Source organism: Alosa sapidissima, chromosome 20 (assembly GCF_018492685.1).
Source record: "Alosa sapidissima isolate fAloSap1 chromosome 20, fAloSap1.pri, whole genome shotgun sequence".
Lineage (NCBI taxonomy): Eukaryota > Metazoa > Chordata > Actinopteri > Clupeiformes > Clupeidae > Alosa > Alosa sapidissima.
The window spans coordinates 17,852,626-17,870,125 of NC_055976.1; the positions used below are offsets into that span (position 1 = coordinate 17,852,626).

The 17,500-nt window shown below is 44.9% G+C and overlaps 2 protein-coding genes across 2 annotated transcripts in view; both read right to left on the reverse strand.

Moving 5' to 3' along the window:
* fam189a1 (family with sequence similarity 189 member A1) overlaps nucleotides 1–17,500 on the reverse strand; it is a 396,028-nt gene that overhangs the window by 315,856 nt on the left and 62,672 nt on the right. The window lies entirely within an intron of this gene.
* The window catches only part of tjp1a (tight junction protein 1a), a 210,931-nt gene that overhangs the window by 126,944 nt on the left and 66,487 nt on the right, over nucleotides 1–17,500 (reverse strand). The window contains 1 exon segment of the mRNA XM_042075467.1: nucleotides 13,721–13,919. Within this exon segment, the coding sequence (XP_041931401.1) occupies nucleotides 13,721–13,919 (199 nt within the window).

Consider the following 17,500-nt stretch of genomic DNA (forward strand, 5'->3'; position numbering starts at 1 on the left):
AAAACTCTGTAGTGATGCATTAACGGCTAACCAATATAGATAACCAGTTAAAATATCTGTTTCTAGGGCTGTCACGGGAACAAAAAATGGCTCTCTTTCACAGAAAACAAAGTCATCTAATATTTCTTCAAAGGCAGCAACAGACAAGGAGGAATTGAGAGGAGGAAGACAGTGTGTGTGTGGGGGGGGGGGGGGGTGGTGGTCACTGAAGGAGACAGACAGGGTGTCTTTGGAGAGAAATGTCCTTGCTCCTGACGGGCCGTGTGATTGACACTTGAGCTCTGCTCTCTGGATGAAATGAGACGCAGAATGCTTCCTGCATCAACCCTGATCCCACACGCCCTCACACACACACACACACACACACACACACACACACACACACACAGCTCAGATGGCCATACATACACAAATACACCAAAAGCTTGTTCAAACGCAAACAAACACACACACACACACACACACACACTTCCCATGGCCTTTGAATGTCAATCCATCACTTTGTTCTCCTCTATATCTCTCTATTCATCACTCCATCTCTTTATCACTCTACCTAGCCTTCATTTCTATCCTCCTCTCCTCTCTCTTCTCTCATCGTGTTGCCATGCTCTCTCTCTCTCTCTCTCTCTCTCACACACACACACACACAGCTCAGATAGCCATACATACACAAATACACCAAACAAGTGTTCAAATGCAAACAAACCACTAAACAACCACAACACACACACACACACACACACACACACACACACACACACACACACACACACACACACACACACACACTTCCCCTGGCCTTTGAACGTCAATCCATCACTTTGTTCTCCTCTCTCTCTATATTCATCACTCCATCTCTTTATCACTCTACCTAGCCTTCATTTCTATCCTCATCTCCTCTCTATTCACACACACACACACACACACACACAAACACACACACAGACAAACACACACACACAGAGAAATACTCTCACTTCTACTCCATACACAGACCTGCACACATTCATATCTAGTGTTTGGCCAAGGTGATGAAATACCAGTGTAATATTTTCATGCAAACAGAAACAGAGAGGTTTCAATCTCCAGAGCAGTCCTGGAGCCTCAACAAAAGTTGCAGAACAAGGAAACTTTTAATTCATCATCATCGTCCATATGTTTGACAGCAAGTCAAATTCATGTTCCTTTTTTGGCGAAAAGCTTTGCTGAGTGTTTCACTCTTTCTCTCTCTCATCTCTCTCTCTCACACACACTCTTTCACTCACTCTCCCTCTCTCATCTCTCTCACACACTCTTTCACTCACTCTCCCTCTCTCATCTCTCTCACACACTCTTTCACTCACTCTCCCTCTCTCTCACTCTCTCTCTCTCATCTCTCTCTCTCACACACTCTTTCACTCACTCTCCCTCTGTCTCTCTATCTCTCTCTCTCTCTCTCTCTCTCTCTCTCTCTCTCTCTCTCTCTCTCTCTCTCTCTCTCTCTCTCTCTCACTATTTCACTCTCACACTCTCTCCCAATCTCCTCTAGCCTGGCCCCTCCCTAGTAGCTTGTTAGTCATGTCACTGAGATACTAGTCTGGCTTCTCTTACTGTAATGTGTTAACATTTCTCGGATGGTGGGCCAATCAGCAATGAGTGGAAATGATGTTAGTTTCGAAATTGAAAGTGGCCGTGGGAGACATAAGAAGCAATGCAGCAAATACATTGTTTCCTGACTGCCGATGCGGTTCATCATCGGTTCGTAAAGGTAGGAATCCCTGATCAATGTGATTGGGCCAATGACTTAAGTCAACGCAAAGTCTAAATTACTAAACATTTCCCAATGGAGTAGCCAGACTCTCTTCATGAAGTGAAAGACGTGGTTCTTGTCTTCCTCACTGTCGTTCCCTCTCTTTGGTCTCGTAAAAACCCCCCACAAACACTCAGTCCAATCACTATAAAGAGGCACTATGATCATAAAGCCAACAGTTCTAGTAGAGGCTGAAAGCCAGGAAAAACACCTCTCCCTCCCTCCTACCCTCCCTCCCTCCATCTCTCTATCCCTCCCCTGACTCTTCAGAAAGAGATTTTGGCTGTAAATTAACGCTCCAAAAATGGCTGCCTACCCTTTTGGTAGAGTGCCATTGTTAAATAGCGGATTTGGCTCCGACAGCACAAAGGAGACTGAGTTTTTAAAACCCAACTACATAGAGGTAGGGGCAGAGGTCGGGGAAGGTGACCAGCATTATGTGTGTGTGTGTGTGTGAGTGAGTGAGTGTGTGTGTGTGTGTGTGTGTGTGTGTGTGTGTGTGTGTGTGTGTGTGTGTGTGTGTGTGTGTGTGTGTGTGTGAGTGAGTGAGTGAGTGTGTGTGTGTGTGTGTGTGTGTGTGTGTGTGTGTGTGTGTGTGTGTGTGTGTGTGTGTGAGTGTGAGTGAGTGAGTGTGTGTGAGTGAGTGAGTGAGTGTGTGTGTGTGTGTGTGTGTATGTGTGTGTGTGTTTGTGTGAGCATAAACGTGTGTGTGTGTGTGTGTGTGTGTGTGTGTGTGTGTGTGTGTGTGTGTGTGTGTGTGTGTGTGTGTGTGTGTGTGCATGTGTATGCACAGCAGTGAGTGTGTCCCAGACTTATTAACATTGTTGCAGATGGCACACGGCCGGCGCAGCGCGAGAGGTCGGCCTTCACTAAGTGAGCTATTAGGGAGTGACGGGTGCCTCTGAGCCCTGACTGGTACACAAACACACACACACACACACACACACACACACACACACACACACACACACACACACACCAGAACAAACACAGAAATAAACTCAATCTGACAACCTGACTTTCACTTGACCCCCATCAACATTTCACACACACACACTGAACCCCATACCAAGAGAGAGCTCACAGGGCAAGAGCACATTCCATTATACTCCAACAATACAGCTTCCTGATGGTATAAATCATGTTGTACCATACACACACAAATGAACACAAACACATACACACACACACAAATGAACACCAGCACACACACACATGCACACACACACACACACACACACACACACACACACACACACACACACACACACACACACACACACACACACACACACACACACACACACAAGCACACGCACACACATGCACACACACACACACTCTAATGATGATGGTGGTGGTGAACTGCCCCTCTGACCTGCTTACAGTAGATGTGGAGCTGCAGGCCAATCAGAGCAAACCTCCTCTTCTTGGCCTTGAGTATTATATTATATATGTCCCTTTCTTTAACAGTCCCTCAGCCTCCTAACCCCACTCCTCACTCACACACACACACACACACACACACACACACACACACACACACACACACACACACACACACACACACACACACACATGATCTAAGACTCCCAGAGTGAGAGCACCACATCAAATCGTCTGGACGCATCCAGTTGAGCTGCACGAGGCGTCAAACAGAGCCGCTATGGAGACGGCAGAGAGCTGTGGCTGCCGCTGTTCCTAGGCAGCCGTCTCCATCAGAGACTGGAAGATCTGTCAGGTCATCAGGGTGGACATGAAAGAGAGATGACAACGACGACAACGGATAATATCAAATCTAACGGTTTTCCTGCTGTTCCTGTCACTGGTCAGCGTGATCCCCAGCTACGAGGTCATTTCCTCTCTGGACATTCTAAATGGAAATGTGTCACTGTGTTCATTCTCTTCCAGCTCCGCCCACTAATTTACGGCAACACGAATGAATCCAGTGCAGCGCTGCGTAAATGCAGGACAGAGAGAAGGACATGGGGATTATAATGACAGCTTCCTCATCATCATCCTCTTCCTCCTCCTCCTCATCTTCATACCAGTTCTCCAGCCATTTTTAACAGAGCCAGGGCCATTGGGACACAGACCAGGGAGAATGGCACTGAGGTTTCGGTACAGTGCAGTGGATTTCTGCTGGGTTACTACTGTGAGACTGGGTACATTAGGTGAAACTGGTGTGACATGAAGTGATGTTGAGCAAACAGTCACATGAACACAAACACCATCTGCTTGTAGAATGGCTTAATAGATCATGTGCACCCTATGATGCGATATTCTGTGATGTGATCAATGATTTAATAGACCATGTGTATCCTATGATGTGTAGAATGGCTTAATAGATCATGTGTACCCTATGATGCGATATCCTATGATGTGACCAAGGATTTAATAGATTATGTGTATCCTATGATGTGTAGAATGGTTTAATAGATCATGTGTACCCTATGATGTGTAGAATGGTTTAATAGATCATGTGTATCCTATGATGTGTAGAATGGTTTAATAGATCATGTGTATCCTATGATGTGTAGAATGGTTTAATACAGTGGTCCCCAAACCTTTTCTTCCGAGGGCCAGCTCAAAATGCCTGGCTCTAACAGAGGGCCAGAGAATCGGAGTATATCAGTAACCATAAATAGCTTAGTGCTGTGAACAATCTACCTTAGTTGAATATTCCATTACATTTGATCATAGGCTACTGTAATTTAATACCATTGCTAGCTGTGTTTATATTGCTATCATGCCATATCAGTGTAAAATGTACCTCAAATGAAATATTCAAAATGTGTGAACTCTGAACTCTGTGTCTTTGCATACACAGCTCAAATTGTGAACAAGCAATATCCTACAAATAATTTCTCAAACTATGAGAGTTTTATCAAGTGCTGGCAAAAACATCTGAAATGACCACTTTCACTCACCTGATGAGAACTTTGTGAATTGTGAATTTGTATGAACATTTGAACGAGTGGATACAAAATAGAAATAATTATCCCAGAAAGTCCCAGAAATATGACTTGAATAGAAGTTAGTTAGTTATTAGCAATTAATTGATAAACTTTTAGAATACTTTGAGCACTTTTTCGATGGCAAACGCGAAACAGCGCCAAAACAACCACCAGTGGACAAAAAGAGTATTACAAGTGTACTGTTAAGACTCGCTATAGAGAATGAATGGGGGAAATTACGGAGGTTATAGTTTGACGATGTCATACTCCCATGCGGGGCAGATGCTATATACCACGGACATGTTTTGGGGGGCCACCCAAAATGAGGTGGCGGGCCGTAGTTTGGGGACCACTGGTTTAATAGATCATGTGTATCCTATGATGTGTAGAATGGTTTAATAGATCATGTGTATCCTATGATAACAAATGGTTGCTGTAGTTACACATACCTCCATGCAAAATCTATTTTAAAAGCTTGTAGAATGGTGTGTGTACATTATTAGACAATATATGTGTGTGTGTGTGTGTGTGTGTGTGTGTGTATTACTAGACAGTGTGTGTGTGTGTGTGTGTGTTATTAGATGGTGTGTGTGTGTGTGTGTGTGTGTGTTACTAGACTGTGCGTGTGTGTGTGTGTGTGTGTGTGTGTGTGTGTGTGTGTGTGTTATTAGACGGTGTGTGTGTGTGTGTGTGTGTTATTAGACGGTGTGTGTGTGTGTGTGTGTGTGTGTTATTATTAGACGATGGCTAGTGTCACCTGGCTGACCGTTGGCTCATCCCGGGCCTCTACCCACCCCCGCGTTCGGCTCTCCGCCGCGCATCAATAATGGATTAAGTCCGCCGCAAGAACTGCAAGTCTGGCCGTTTCTAAATTTAGGCGCTAAACTCCCCTAAGAGCGTGGCGGCGGGGCTAGCGGTGGCAGCGGCAGTGGAGAGAGGGCCCGGCGCTGACAGCCTCCAGCTGCTGAGGGATGCTGGGTAATCAGAGTCCTCTCACGGGGTGCGCGTTGCCGCTAATGTTCCGTAATTACACGTCCGAGCGCAGAAAACACCCCGGCACCCTGACAGCGCTGCACAGCTAGACTACAGCACAGCAGCTCTCCAATCCGCTCGCTGGAAATCGCCTCTTTTCTTTGCAGCCCTAGTACTCCAGCACTCGTCTACGCCCTCGGCTTTCTTTCAGTCTCTCACTCTGTCACAATCTCTCTTTCACTCACTCTCTCTATTTCACTAATCCTCAATTAAATTCAATAGGTTTATTGGTATGGGCATTTGCGTAAAGAGAAATAGTTTTGCGACGTGGGACCTGCAAGCGCAATCGGTCAGAGAATTCTAAGCTCTTCACAAAACCCCTAATTTAGTTATTTTTATGGGCTCTTTATATTCAGTATTACATAAATAAGGAGATTCTGGTTAGACGGAATGTAGATCTGATGATTGAAAAAAAAATAAACACAGGCCAAACTGAATTAGGATGTTTATCTTTTATTTGCACATCTATTCAGGGCAAGACAATAGATTTTGTGTCTGTATATGCACCCTCAGTGTATGATGCCTTCTTTTTTCCTTGGCTGACAAATGAAATTTTAGGATTTTCAGAATATGAGTGGATTGTTGCAGGGGATATGAATGCGGTTCTTGACACAAGCATTGCTAGATCATCAAAGTTGTCATCTCCCGCGCATGTTGATGCATGGCGATCACATAACCTAGGTGTTAGGGATTATACATTTTTCTCCTCAAGCCACAAAACCTTTTCCAGAATTGATATTTTACTCTCACATACCCTTAATACATCAGTAGATTTTTGTTCCATTCTCCCAATGATAATATCAGATCATAATCCAGTAGGGCAGTAACAATTTTTGTCACTTACAGCAAACTTCACCTCACCATCCGCAAGCTGCATGTGTCCTGAATACACTGTAAAAAAAGGGATCTCTGTGGACAGCCCAGGCTCCAAAAACAGCCACAAAACAACTTGGGCAAACCTTGCCCATAAAAACATAACAAACTGTTCCAGCAAATCACCGACGAGATGCACGTTTAGGGGAGTTTCAATTGCACGGGATGGAGGGGGAGGAAGTAGCGAGCTTTTTGTTTTGTTTGAAAATCAACAGAAGTGACGTTACCCAGCATCGCTTAGAGCACCTTTAAGTCGGAGTTCGGCAGAAATATTATTTTCATGGAAGTAGGCCTAGTAAATTACTTGCGCTTAAACTGAAACAGTGTGAAAAATATTATTTTATAAATTCTACCAGGTCATACAAGAAAGGGCTAGTTTTTGATCCAGAGGAAATTAATCACATATTTAAATAATTTTATCAGGATATTTATAATTCTTCTAGCACTTTTGAATTGGAGGATTGTAGTCAGTTTTTGGTGAACTAGACCTGCCTAGTCTAAGCCAAGCAGAACCTGGAGATTTAGGGAATCCTATTTCTTTAGAAGAATTGCATGTAGCTATGAGAAATATGGCAAAAGGGAAAACACCTGGACCAGACGGCATTCCTGCAGAATTGCTGTTACAATTTTGGGACAGCCTGGGTCCAGTGTTATTAGAGGCTTTGCATGCGGCAGTTGATCAAGGTTTTTTTCACCATCATATGAATACTGCATTGATTTCTTTGCTGCCTAAGAAAGGTAAAGATCCTACTGAATGTGCTAACTATAGACCTATTTCCTTGATTAATTCTGACATTAAATTGTATTCCAAAGTACTTGCTTCTAGACTTGAAAATGGTATAGGAAAGGTAATCCATTCTGATCAAGTGGGATTTATGAGGGGACGATTAGCAGCTGACAATGTAAGCCATTTGCTACATATTATACATGAGTCTCAGCAGGTAGACTCCCCTTGTGCGGCCTTGTCATTAGATGCTGAAAAAGCATTTGATAGGATTGAGAGGAAATATTTGTGGCCAGCTTTGGGCAAATTTGGTTCAGGACCGAATTCTATTAATATGATAAAAGTTTTGAACAGAAATCTTTCTGCTGTATTGAAATGTATGCTATTGTTATGGTTATGGTTATGGTTATGGATTTGGCAGAGGCCTTTGTCCAAAGTGACACATAAATACAAAACAACATAATAATATTTAAAATTAAACAGGGAACAGACCAGGCGTGCTCCAGCATTCTGAATCAGCTGTAATGATCTTATTACACAAGCGGGTAAGCCAGCTAATAGTGAATTACAATAGTCCAGTTTAGAGATGACCATGGTCTGAACAAGAAGTTGTGTGAAATCTTGTGTCAGATAAGGTCTGATCTTCCTAATGTTGTAAAGCATAAACCGATATGATTTTGCAATAGAAGCTACATGCTCAGAGAAGTTAAGTCGGTCATCAATTACAACGCCCAAGTTACGTGCCAATCTAGTTGGGGGCAGTGAAGTTGAGTCAAGCTGGATGTTAATCTGTTAGGGAATAGCTGTTTTAGCTGGAAACACCAAAAACTCGGTTTTTGAGAGATTAAGCTGAAGGTGCCGATCTTTCATCCAGTCTGAAATATCCTTAAGGCAGAAATCCGGTGGTGTAAATAGAGAAAAGCAAGGGTCCTAATACTGATCCCTGAGGCACACCTGTGGTGAGGTCATGAGACTTAGATACCTGTCCCTGCCAAGACACGTTGAAAGAACGCCTTTTAAGGTAAGATTCAAACTATTGTGATATTGAGCATGACACTGTATTGCTTTGTTTGATAATAAAAAACAGTGAATTAAAAACAAAACAAAAAAACAATAAAAGAAATGGTTTTGCAAAATGAACTCTTTAACTCTCTCTCTGTTTCTCTAAAAGTCTCTAAAGGTCACTCTTGCTGTCTAGATATCTCAGAGTCTCAGTGTCTCCTTGCCTTTGCCTGGGCTCATGAACAATTGGGGTGATAGTAAAATGTTTAATAATATGACATGAACCATAGGTCATACATTGGGAGAGTGTTTGTGGCATTGATTGCCTCTGTACATGGATAAAGTCTAGGGAATACAATCTCAACAGACAGTTGTTTTACAGATTTACAGAGAGTGAGAGATAGAAAGGATGTGTGTGTGTGTGTGTGTGTGTGTGTGTGTGTGTGTGTGTGTGTGTGTGTGTGTGTGTGTGTGTGTGTGTGTGTGTGTGTGTGGAGTCCTGTTCCAGCACCATCAAACTACAGCATTACAGAGTGCATTAGTATTAGCTTGGGGTTGGCGTGCTCTCTCTCTCCCTAAACCGGTACCAGAAGCATCTCCCTGCTGAAACATGCACTCACGCACGCACACACACACGCACACACACACACACACATTCACACACACACACATCTCATGCATACACACACGTGGATGCACATACCAACACAGGCTCTCAGTCACACAACAAACACCTCTCCACACACATACACAAACACACACACACACACACACACACATGCACACACACATGCACACACACTTCCGCTCAAAGTGAAGCTACACACTCCACTGTTCTGTCCACTCACTGTGCTTTCTCAGGGTTATCATGGGGTTTAGGGCTTGTAGCAAGCAGCTTACACATTTAATTTGTCAGATTACTCTCTCCCATTTGTGTGTGTGTGTGTGTGTGTGTGTGTGTGTGTGTGTGTGTGTGTGTGTGTGTGTGTGTGTGTGTGTGTGTGTGTGTGTGTGAGTGTGTGTGTGTTTGTGTATGTTTGTGTCAGTCATTTGTAAATTTGTGCACTATGTCTAAGTGAACTTGTGTATGGGTGTGTGTGTGTGTGCATTTGTATATTATAGCTATCCTGTTGAAAATAAAAGACACTCAGTAAGCGACATATGGAATGTTTGTAAATTCTAACAATCTCTGCGGCGTGGATAGCTTTGCATAACTTATGGTAGAACGGGTGGTGGCAACAGTCTGCAATGCTCTCCCTCTCTCTGTCTTTTTCAGTATCTCTCTTTCTATCTCTCCCTCTCTCCCACCAACCCTCACTCTCCCTCTATCTCTTTCCCCACCCTCTCTTTCTCTCCCAAATACTCTATCTTTCCCTCCCCCTCCCCCTTGTTCCCTGTCTCTTTCACAACCACTCTTCTCACCCTATCACTCTATCTCTCTATCCCCTGCCCTTGCTCACCTCCCAAACACATTTGGTCCAAAGACAGCATGTACTCCTCTTATCCCCCTAAAACAAATAGCATTGATGGAGAATTAGCCACAAATAGTGAGCGGCAGCAAAAAACTAAAGCGAAAACTTTCATCTAAAAACGAGGGCTAAATGAGAGATTAGTGGACTCCATCAGGCCAGCCGACTAAATTTATCTGAGTGAAAGCACAGACTAACATCATATGATTACTAGAGCAACAGCCCCGTGGTGAAACAGAAACCCTTAATTCTTCAGGCATTTTCAAGGGACGGCTAAGCTAAGCAGATTTGTGTGCACGGATGGTTTCATTGATAATTCAAGAGGAGGGTACCACACACAAAACAAAACAGAAAAGACAGTAAGCCTCTCCTAATACACATTAAGAGATGTTATATGATATCATGTAAAAACGTAAAGGAATAATGGCTACAGATATATATATATATTTTTATTGGATTGTAAAGATTTCCGGCGTAGTATACCCCTGGAAGATAATAACATACCAGTACTGAATCACACACAGTCATTGTGTCAATGTACAGTCATTTTAATGCAGGAAATAAAGTTGAAATGCCAGGAATTAGTATTTACCGTGTGGGGTTGTAAAATGGGGATGGTAAAGTTAAGCTTTATTGGCCCTTGTTATGTGGTGAGTGTGTGTGTGTGTGTGTGTGTGTGTGTGTGTGTGTGTGTGTGTGTGTGTGTGTGTGTGTGTGTGTGTGTGTGTGTATGTTTGATGGGTAGTCTCTGGTATTTAGCGCACACGGCTGGTGTATCATGTGTTCAGGACGAGGACCCCCGGGGCTGGAATTAAACCCATTACAAGTTACTACTCTGGGCAGTTAGAGTTTTATTGAGTCTCTCTCTCTCTCTCTCTCTCTCTGTGTGTGTGTGTGTGCGTGTGTGTGTGTGTGTGTCTGAAAGAGACTATGCTCAGATATTGGACTCAAAATCATTTTCAAATAAGCAGTATGCAAAGCTCATAGAACAGTTCATGTTATTTTTCCTGTGTGTGTGTGTGTATGTGTGTGTGTGTGTGTGTGTGTGTGTGTGTGTGTGTTTGTGTGTGTGTGTGTGTGTGTGTGTGTGTTACAATGAACGGTTAAAGTAGAGAGGCTGATAGGCACTGCTATGATAGAGTGTCATGTCTAGTAGAAATAGAGGGCCATCTGTTTGGGCTATGTGTGTGTGTGTGTGTGTGTGTGTGTGTGTGTGTGTTTGCTTGTGCATGCACGTGCAGAACAGGTGTGTGTGTGTGTGTGTGTGTGTGTGTGTGTGTGTGTGTGTGTGTGTGTGTGTGTGTGTGTGTGTGGATGTCTGTCAGATCTAACAACCTGGCACAGACATGGAGGCGAGGCGAGTGTGTATGTGTGTGGGTGCCTCTGTCTTTGTCAGTGCATGTGTGTGTGTATGAACATTGTGTGTATGTGTGTGTGTGTGTGTGTGTGTGTGTGTGTTGGCGGGCAGTGGAGGAAGAGGGATGTGTGTGTGTGAGTGTTTGTGTGTGTGTGGGGGGGGGAGCAGGTGGTTGGATAATGGGATGAGGGTCAGCGCCACGGCAACCGGAAGCTGTGTGTGTTGTGTGTGTGTGTGTGTGTGTGTGTGTGTGTGTGTGTGTGTGTGTGTGTGTGTGTGTGTGTGTCATGTTCCATTTGCGCGTGGGTGCGGGGACGGGTCTGAGGCTGGCAAGCTCTCAGCAGAACATTAACACCACCGAGAGAGACACCGCCGGCCCACACGTTTGATGGGTTCATTCGTGACAAAGTGCCCATTTCCCCGCGGGTAGACGAGACCTGTGTGTGTGTGTGTGTGTGTGTGTGTGTGTGTGTGTGTGTGTCGGTCTGTAACATTCCTCGGCCGAGACTCGCCCCGGACGCCGGTGGACGAGGGGCAGGAAATTAAGAGCAATGAAATGATGCGCAGTAGAAGGGCAAGTGGACGAGGGGCAGGAAATTAAGAGCAATGAAATGATGCGCAGTAGAAGGGCAAGTGGAGGCGCGTGAGTAATATCTGTCCAACACTAAGGAGGAGTGACCGGGCCCTCTCTCAATTCGTCTCCTCTCTCTCTCTCTCTCTCTCTCTCTCTCTCTCTCCTCTCTCTCTCTCTCTCTCTCTCTCTCTCTCTCTCTCCACATCTCTCCATTTCTTCTTTTCTCCTCATCTCTCTTTCTTCTTCCCTGTATGTCTTCCCTCTTTACTTACTATTTCTATTCTATGCTGTCTGGTTCTTTATCTTCATCTCTACAACTCTATAACTTTATTTACTGTATCTCCCTCACTTTCCCCTGCTCTCTCTCTCGCTTTCTTTCTCTCTCTCTCTCTCTCTCTCTCTCTCTTCATCACTCTGTTGGGACTGATGAGCAGAGTGGGGATCGCTACAGAGGGGGGCGGGTCAGCGCTCGGAATGTTCCACTAGACACAGCACTTCCTCCGCCAAAAACGTCCACTCAAACACTGCTGACTGACACTTTGTTGGCTTTTAACATATTGTCTGTTATCCATACACAAACATAAACACACACACACACACACACACACACACACACACACCATGAAAAACAAACATCCAGACAGATATTTTTACACTACTCCAGCATGTTGTTCTCTGTCTTCTCTAATCTATGGTAATCTCATATAGGGGTAAGATATCTTATGTGGTGTCCACAGATGGATGTGTGTGTGTATGTGTGTGTGTGTGTGTGTGTGTGTGTGTGTGTGTGTGTGTGTGTGTGTGTGTGTGTGTTACAGTTAACCCATTGACATAAAAGCTTTCTCATGTCAAGGCCTCATAGTGGTGCTATCTACTACACATGTATGTGTGCGCACACATTCACACACACACACACACACACACACACACACACACACACACACACACACACACACACACACACACACACACACACACACCAAAACCACCAGCACAGATTACTATGGCTTGAGTGACTTCACGACCTGTGTGGTGTGATGTGCATCCAATCTCAGCTGTCAACTCAGTCTCAGACCAGCTATCTCTCTAACTGGAGATCCATCACTGCTAACTCTCATCATTCACTTTCCTCTATCAAAACTTACATTCAAAGCCAACTGTGATCAACAGGTACGTTATATAAATTCGTACCTTTTCAATCAGGGCTAACAACAACACCAATGACAACAGAAAGACCTTTAGTTAGCATGGCACGGGGCCTAGCATTAGCAACCTAGCTCCTAGCAACCTACAGTAGGAGACCAGCAGCTATTGTGGAGATTGCAGGTGGAGAGGTTCATACTGAAAATGAAGTCCAGTGGTATTGATCATGTGGTCAGTCTGAGACCATGACATTGATCCATTAATGCAAATAATTATTTTGCCATTTGCATTTTTGTTAAACATTCAGGACACACAACACCTGATAGAGTAGATTTGCTTTTAAGTTAAGATGTTGATGTTTAAGATGACCACTTCTTATTGAAGATGCGTGTGTGTGTGTGTGTGTGTGTGTGTGTGTGTGTGTGTGCTATATATTAGAGCCAGCTGCAGAAGAGTATCCCTTAATACGTAATTTTGCAAGTGTGTGAATTAGTTTGTGTGTGAACTTTTGTGCATGTAGAAATGTTTGTATGAAAATACGCACACACAGCATATATAGCATATATATGTGTGTTGCACATAAGCATATATATGTGTGTTGTGTGTTTGAGTGCATGCATGCATGTATGTGTGTGGGTGTGTGGGTGTATGTGTGTTTGAGTAGATGCATGCATATGTGTGTGTGTGTGTGTGTGTGTGTGTGTGTGTATAAATGCAAGCATGTATTTGCGTGTGCATGTGTGTGCAGGCGCGCACACGCTTGTGTGTGTGTGTGTGTGTTCCTCAGTGATCAGACTCACATTGCAGTCGAGCAGGTCAATGCTGTCCAGGCTCTTGCTGCGGTGGATGCGTCCCTTGATGCGGCGCAGCGATGGCTTGTTGCTCTGGCTCAGCGAAAGCGTGGAGATGGCCGAGGACGGCACCAGAGTGGCGGCGCCCGCAGCACCGGACACACTCGCAATAGCGGGCCCTGTAGCCCCGGGGATGTCAGGAGGAACCCTGGAACACACACACATACACACACACACACACACACACACGCACGCACACACACAAGCAATAAAGAGAGAGGAGGGAAAGAACAACTGTGTGTTAGCATTAAAGAAAAGGGTTTTAAATACAGTCTTCCCTCGCCCAGACACACACACACACACACACACACACACACACACACACACACACAAACACACACACGCACACACAAACACACACAGGCCTACCAAAATAGCCCACCTGACTGGCTGTCAGTAAGGAGAGAGCGAAGAAGAAATACTAAAGAGAAGAGTGAAGAAGTCCAGACCAATATGTAGAGATTCTGGGGGCCAGTGTGGTGTGTGTGTGTGTGTGTGTGTTTATAAAGGGCACGTTCCCCTGCTGGTCAGGAGTGGCATTCCACGCAAGGGAAAATAATTGGGTTTAATGTCAGCTGGCAGCCAGAGGGCAGGACGTTAGGAACTGTCCATTTGTCTCTCTACAGGACAGTGCGTACACACACACACACACACACAAACAAACAAAATGACAAACACATTCTCCTCCATTACAGTATGGAATAATCTAACACAATATGTGTGTGTGTGTGTGTGAGAGAGAGAGAGATAGAGAGGGAGAAAGAAGAGTGAGAGGGAGAGACAGAGAGAGAGAGACTTTGACTTTTAAAATCCCTTTTATTGAACCATACTATGGATCAATTACTCAATCCCCATTAATACACACGGCAAAGCAGTGGTACAGAATGTTGTTTCACCATTTAAAAATCAGTCTTCCATCATCAGAAAAATTGATCAAGCCTTTACCCACACACCGTTTACGTCCAAACCAACTAAGGTTATTTGTAACGTGGAAGAAGGCATTTTCCACTCTGACCCTCGACTCCTCTAACCCTTTAAACATTTCCACCAAGTTCACAGATATCCCCTCCTCCCCCAATCGATTCCCTTTCCAAATGGTCAGCTTTGCTTGACCAATTAGAAAGTTCAGGCAGCCGCACAGATCTTTTTTGGCTTTGGAGTACTTGACCCCGCAAATGAAAAGTTCTTTCGAGAAGGTAAAGCCTAATCCTTGAAACACTGCCTCCAAAAGATGAAAAAAGGAAAACCAATTGTGAGCAGTCACAAAAACAGTGGAAAATTGTATCAGGGACATCACAAAACCTGCACATGGGGGAAACATCAGACCTCAGTTTTGCTACAAAGACCTTTGTGGCCATGGCACTGTGCAGGTGTGTGTGTGTGTGTGTGTGTGTGTGTGTGTGTGTGTGTGTGTGTGTGTGCAGGTGTGTGTGTGTGTGTGTGCAGGTGTGTGTGTGTGTGTGCAGGTGTGTGTGTGTGTGTGCAGGACCTTTGTGGCCATGGCACTGCGCAGCACACACCACTGAAGGTCACCAGATCTTTTAGGGATAGGACCCTTGTGCAGGACCCTCCATGAGGGTAGCAAGTTTTGATTACCCCCAAAGTGAGTCATCCACTTTGCATCACACCTGTCCCTGAGCACATTACCATGTGCACACTTAACAAGAGCATTGTACAGAAGTTTCTTGTCCGCTGTAACAAAATGCACATCTTGCATCCCCTTGAAGGAGAGCAGTCTCTCTGTAGGATCCGGTATTGGGCAGTTGGGAGTGAGGTACAAATCAGGAAACCGGGCATCAACTGGACCGCCCTCAAGCCAACGATCAACACAGTTTACAAGGCTTTGTGGAAAACTTTCCTTTAGATTCCTCAGTATATCTCTCACCACCCTTTCAGACCTACAGCCCAACATAGATGTGAGCTCAGGAACAGAGAACCAACGTCCAGCAGTGAAATTAAGCAGGTGTCCAAGTTTCGTTATTTTTGCTTGGCTAAACATGGATACAACGCTTGCAGACGTCACTCCTGCTTCTGACCAAAAAGGATTTGAAAACAATGGTTCATGGGAGAGAGAGAGAGAGAGAGAGAGAGGGAAGAGTTTAATTCTGACGAGATCACTGGCTTATGAGTCACTGGAGCCCCATCAGCCTCCCCAGCCGGTCCTCCACCCCCCCCCCCCCCCCCCCCCCCCCAAGTGACATCAGCTCCCAGTTCACACTCCATCTGCTCTGAGCTCATCTCATGATGAAAGGCACCCCTGAAAGCCCCCTCACTCCCCTAATCACAAGCTCACCTCATCAAAGATGGCCGACCTCGACACATTCATAGTGCCGTGGGCCTGGGGAACCGTTTTTGGAAGGAATCCGAATGTGGCGTGTGCCACCATGTTGCAGTAGGGATGGGGGAGGGGGATAGGAGTGCTCTGGTGACTCGCCCTCGCAGAACTACAACACTGCTAACAGCTAACCACTCTCCCTCTCAGTTTGGCAGCTCTTAGGCTCAACGCCTGATTACTTATTCAAGTAGTATCGCCGGGCATTACACTGCTGCTAAGCACTTTTGACCTGATTATGGGAGATGTGAACAGTATAGATTGCCAAAAGGGACCTTGGGGAATTGGCCAAGAACAGCACGCGTCATGAGAGAGATTTTTTTCAAATGGCTCCTTATTGTAGAGGGTCACTTCAGTAACCTTCAGATATATAGGGGGGAGAGGGGTGTGTGTGTGTGTGTGTGTGTGTGTGTGTGTGTGTGTGTGTGGATGATGGTGGTAGGGTGGTAGGGGGTGGTAGGGGGATGGTGGTAGGTGGTATGTGGTTATGAAAATTGATTCTGTGCTTAAACCAATGGCTCTGTAGGGAACTGATACTGAAGAAGAGCTCTTAAGCTGAGATATAACTTTCACTCAGATTCTCTCTTCCTTATTAGACCACAGAGTGAGCGAGGAGGTGGAGGAGGAGGAGGTGGAGGAGGAGGTGGGAAAGAGAGACTCTATAGACTAGAGGATGGAGGGATGCTTTACTCTCTCTTCTCTCTGCTCTTTCTTCACATTTCCTCTGCTATTCTCACGCCTTCTCAGTCAGTTCTCCTTTTGCACTCCATCTTTTCTCCTCCTTGTTTCCACTCCTCTGTTTTTATGGCTCCTTAAATCTGATGATCTGATCAAGCAGGAGGTCTTTACTGGATGCTTCTAATGGACCAGTAATACTGTACAGAGGTTTCCGTTAAACCTTTCTCCTCTCACTCTGTCCACTCTACTCCACTCCTCTATCCTCTCATCTCCTCCTCTCTTCTCCTCCTCTCTCTTCTCCACTCTCTCCAGCTCTCCTCTCCTCTCATCTCCTCCTCTCTTCTCCTCTTCTCTCTTCTCCACTCTCTCCAGCTCTCCTCTCCTCTCATCTTTTCCTCTCCTCTCCTCACCTCTGCCCTCTCCTCTGGGTCTCTCTCAGAGTGCCTTTGTGTCTGCGCGGTTAACATTTGAATTTGGTTATGATCAAATGATTCTTGAGGTCTTTCACTAAAGTGTGGGACAAATAGAGTGTGTTATAATCAAACCTCTGAGTGGTGAGAAGTGTGTGTTTATCGTTCGGCTTCAGTATGTCTTCATTTGACCTTGTTTGGGTTTCCTTTTTAGGTTTTACCTTTCTCCTCCTCTCCTCACTCCTCCATCCTCTCTATTCTTCTATCCTTCTATCTCTGCTCTCTCTGTCCTTTCCTCCTCGATTCTCT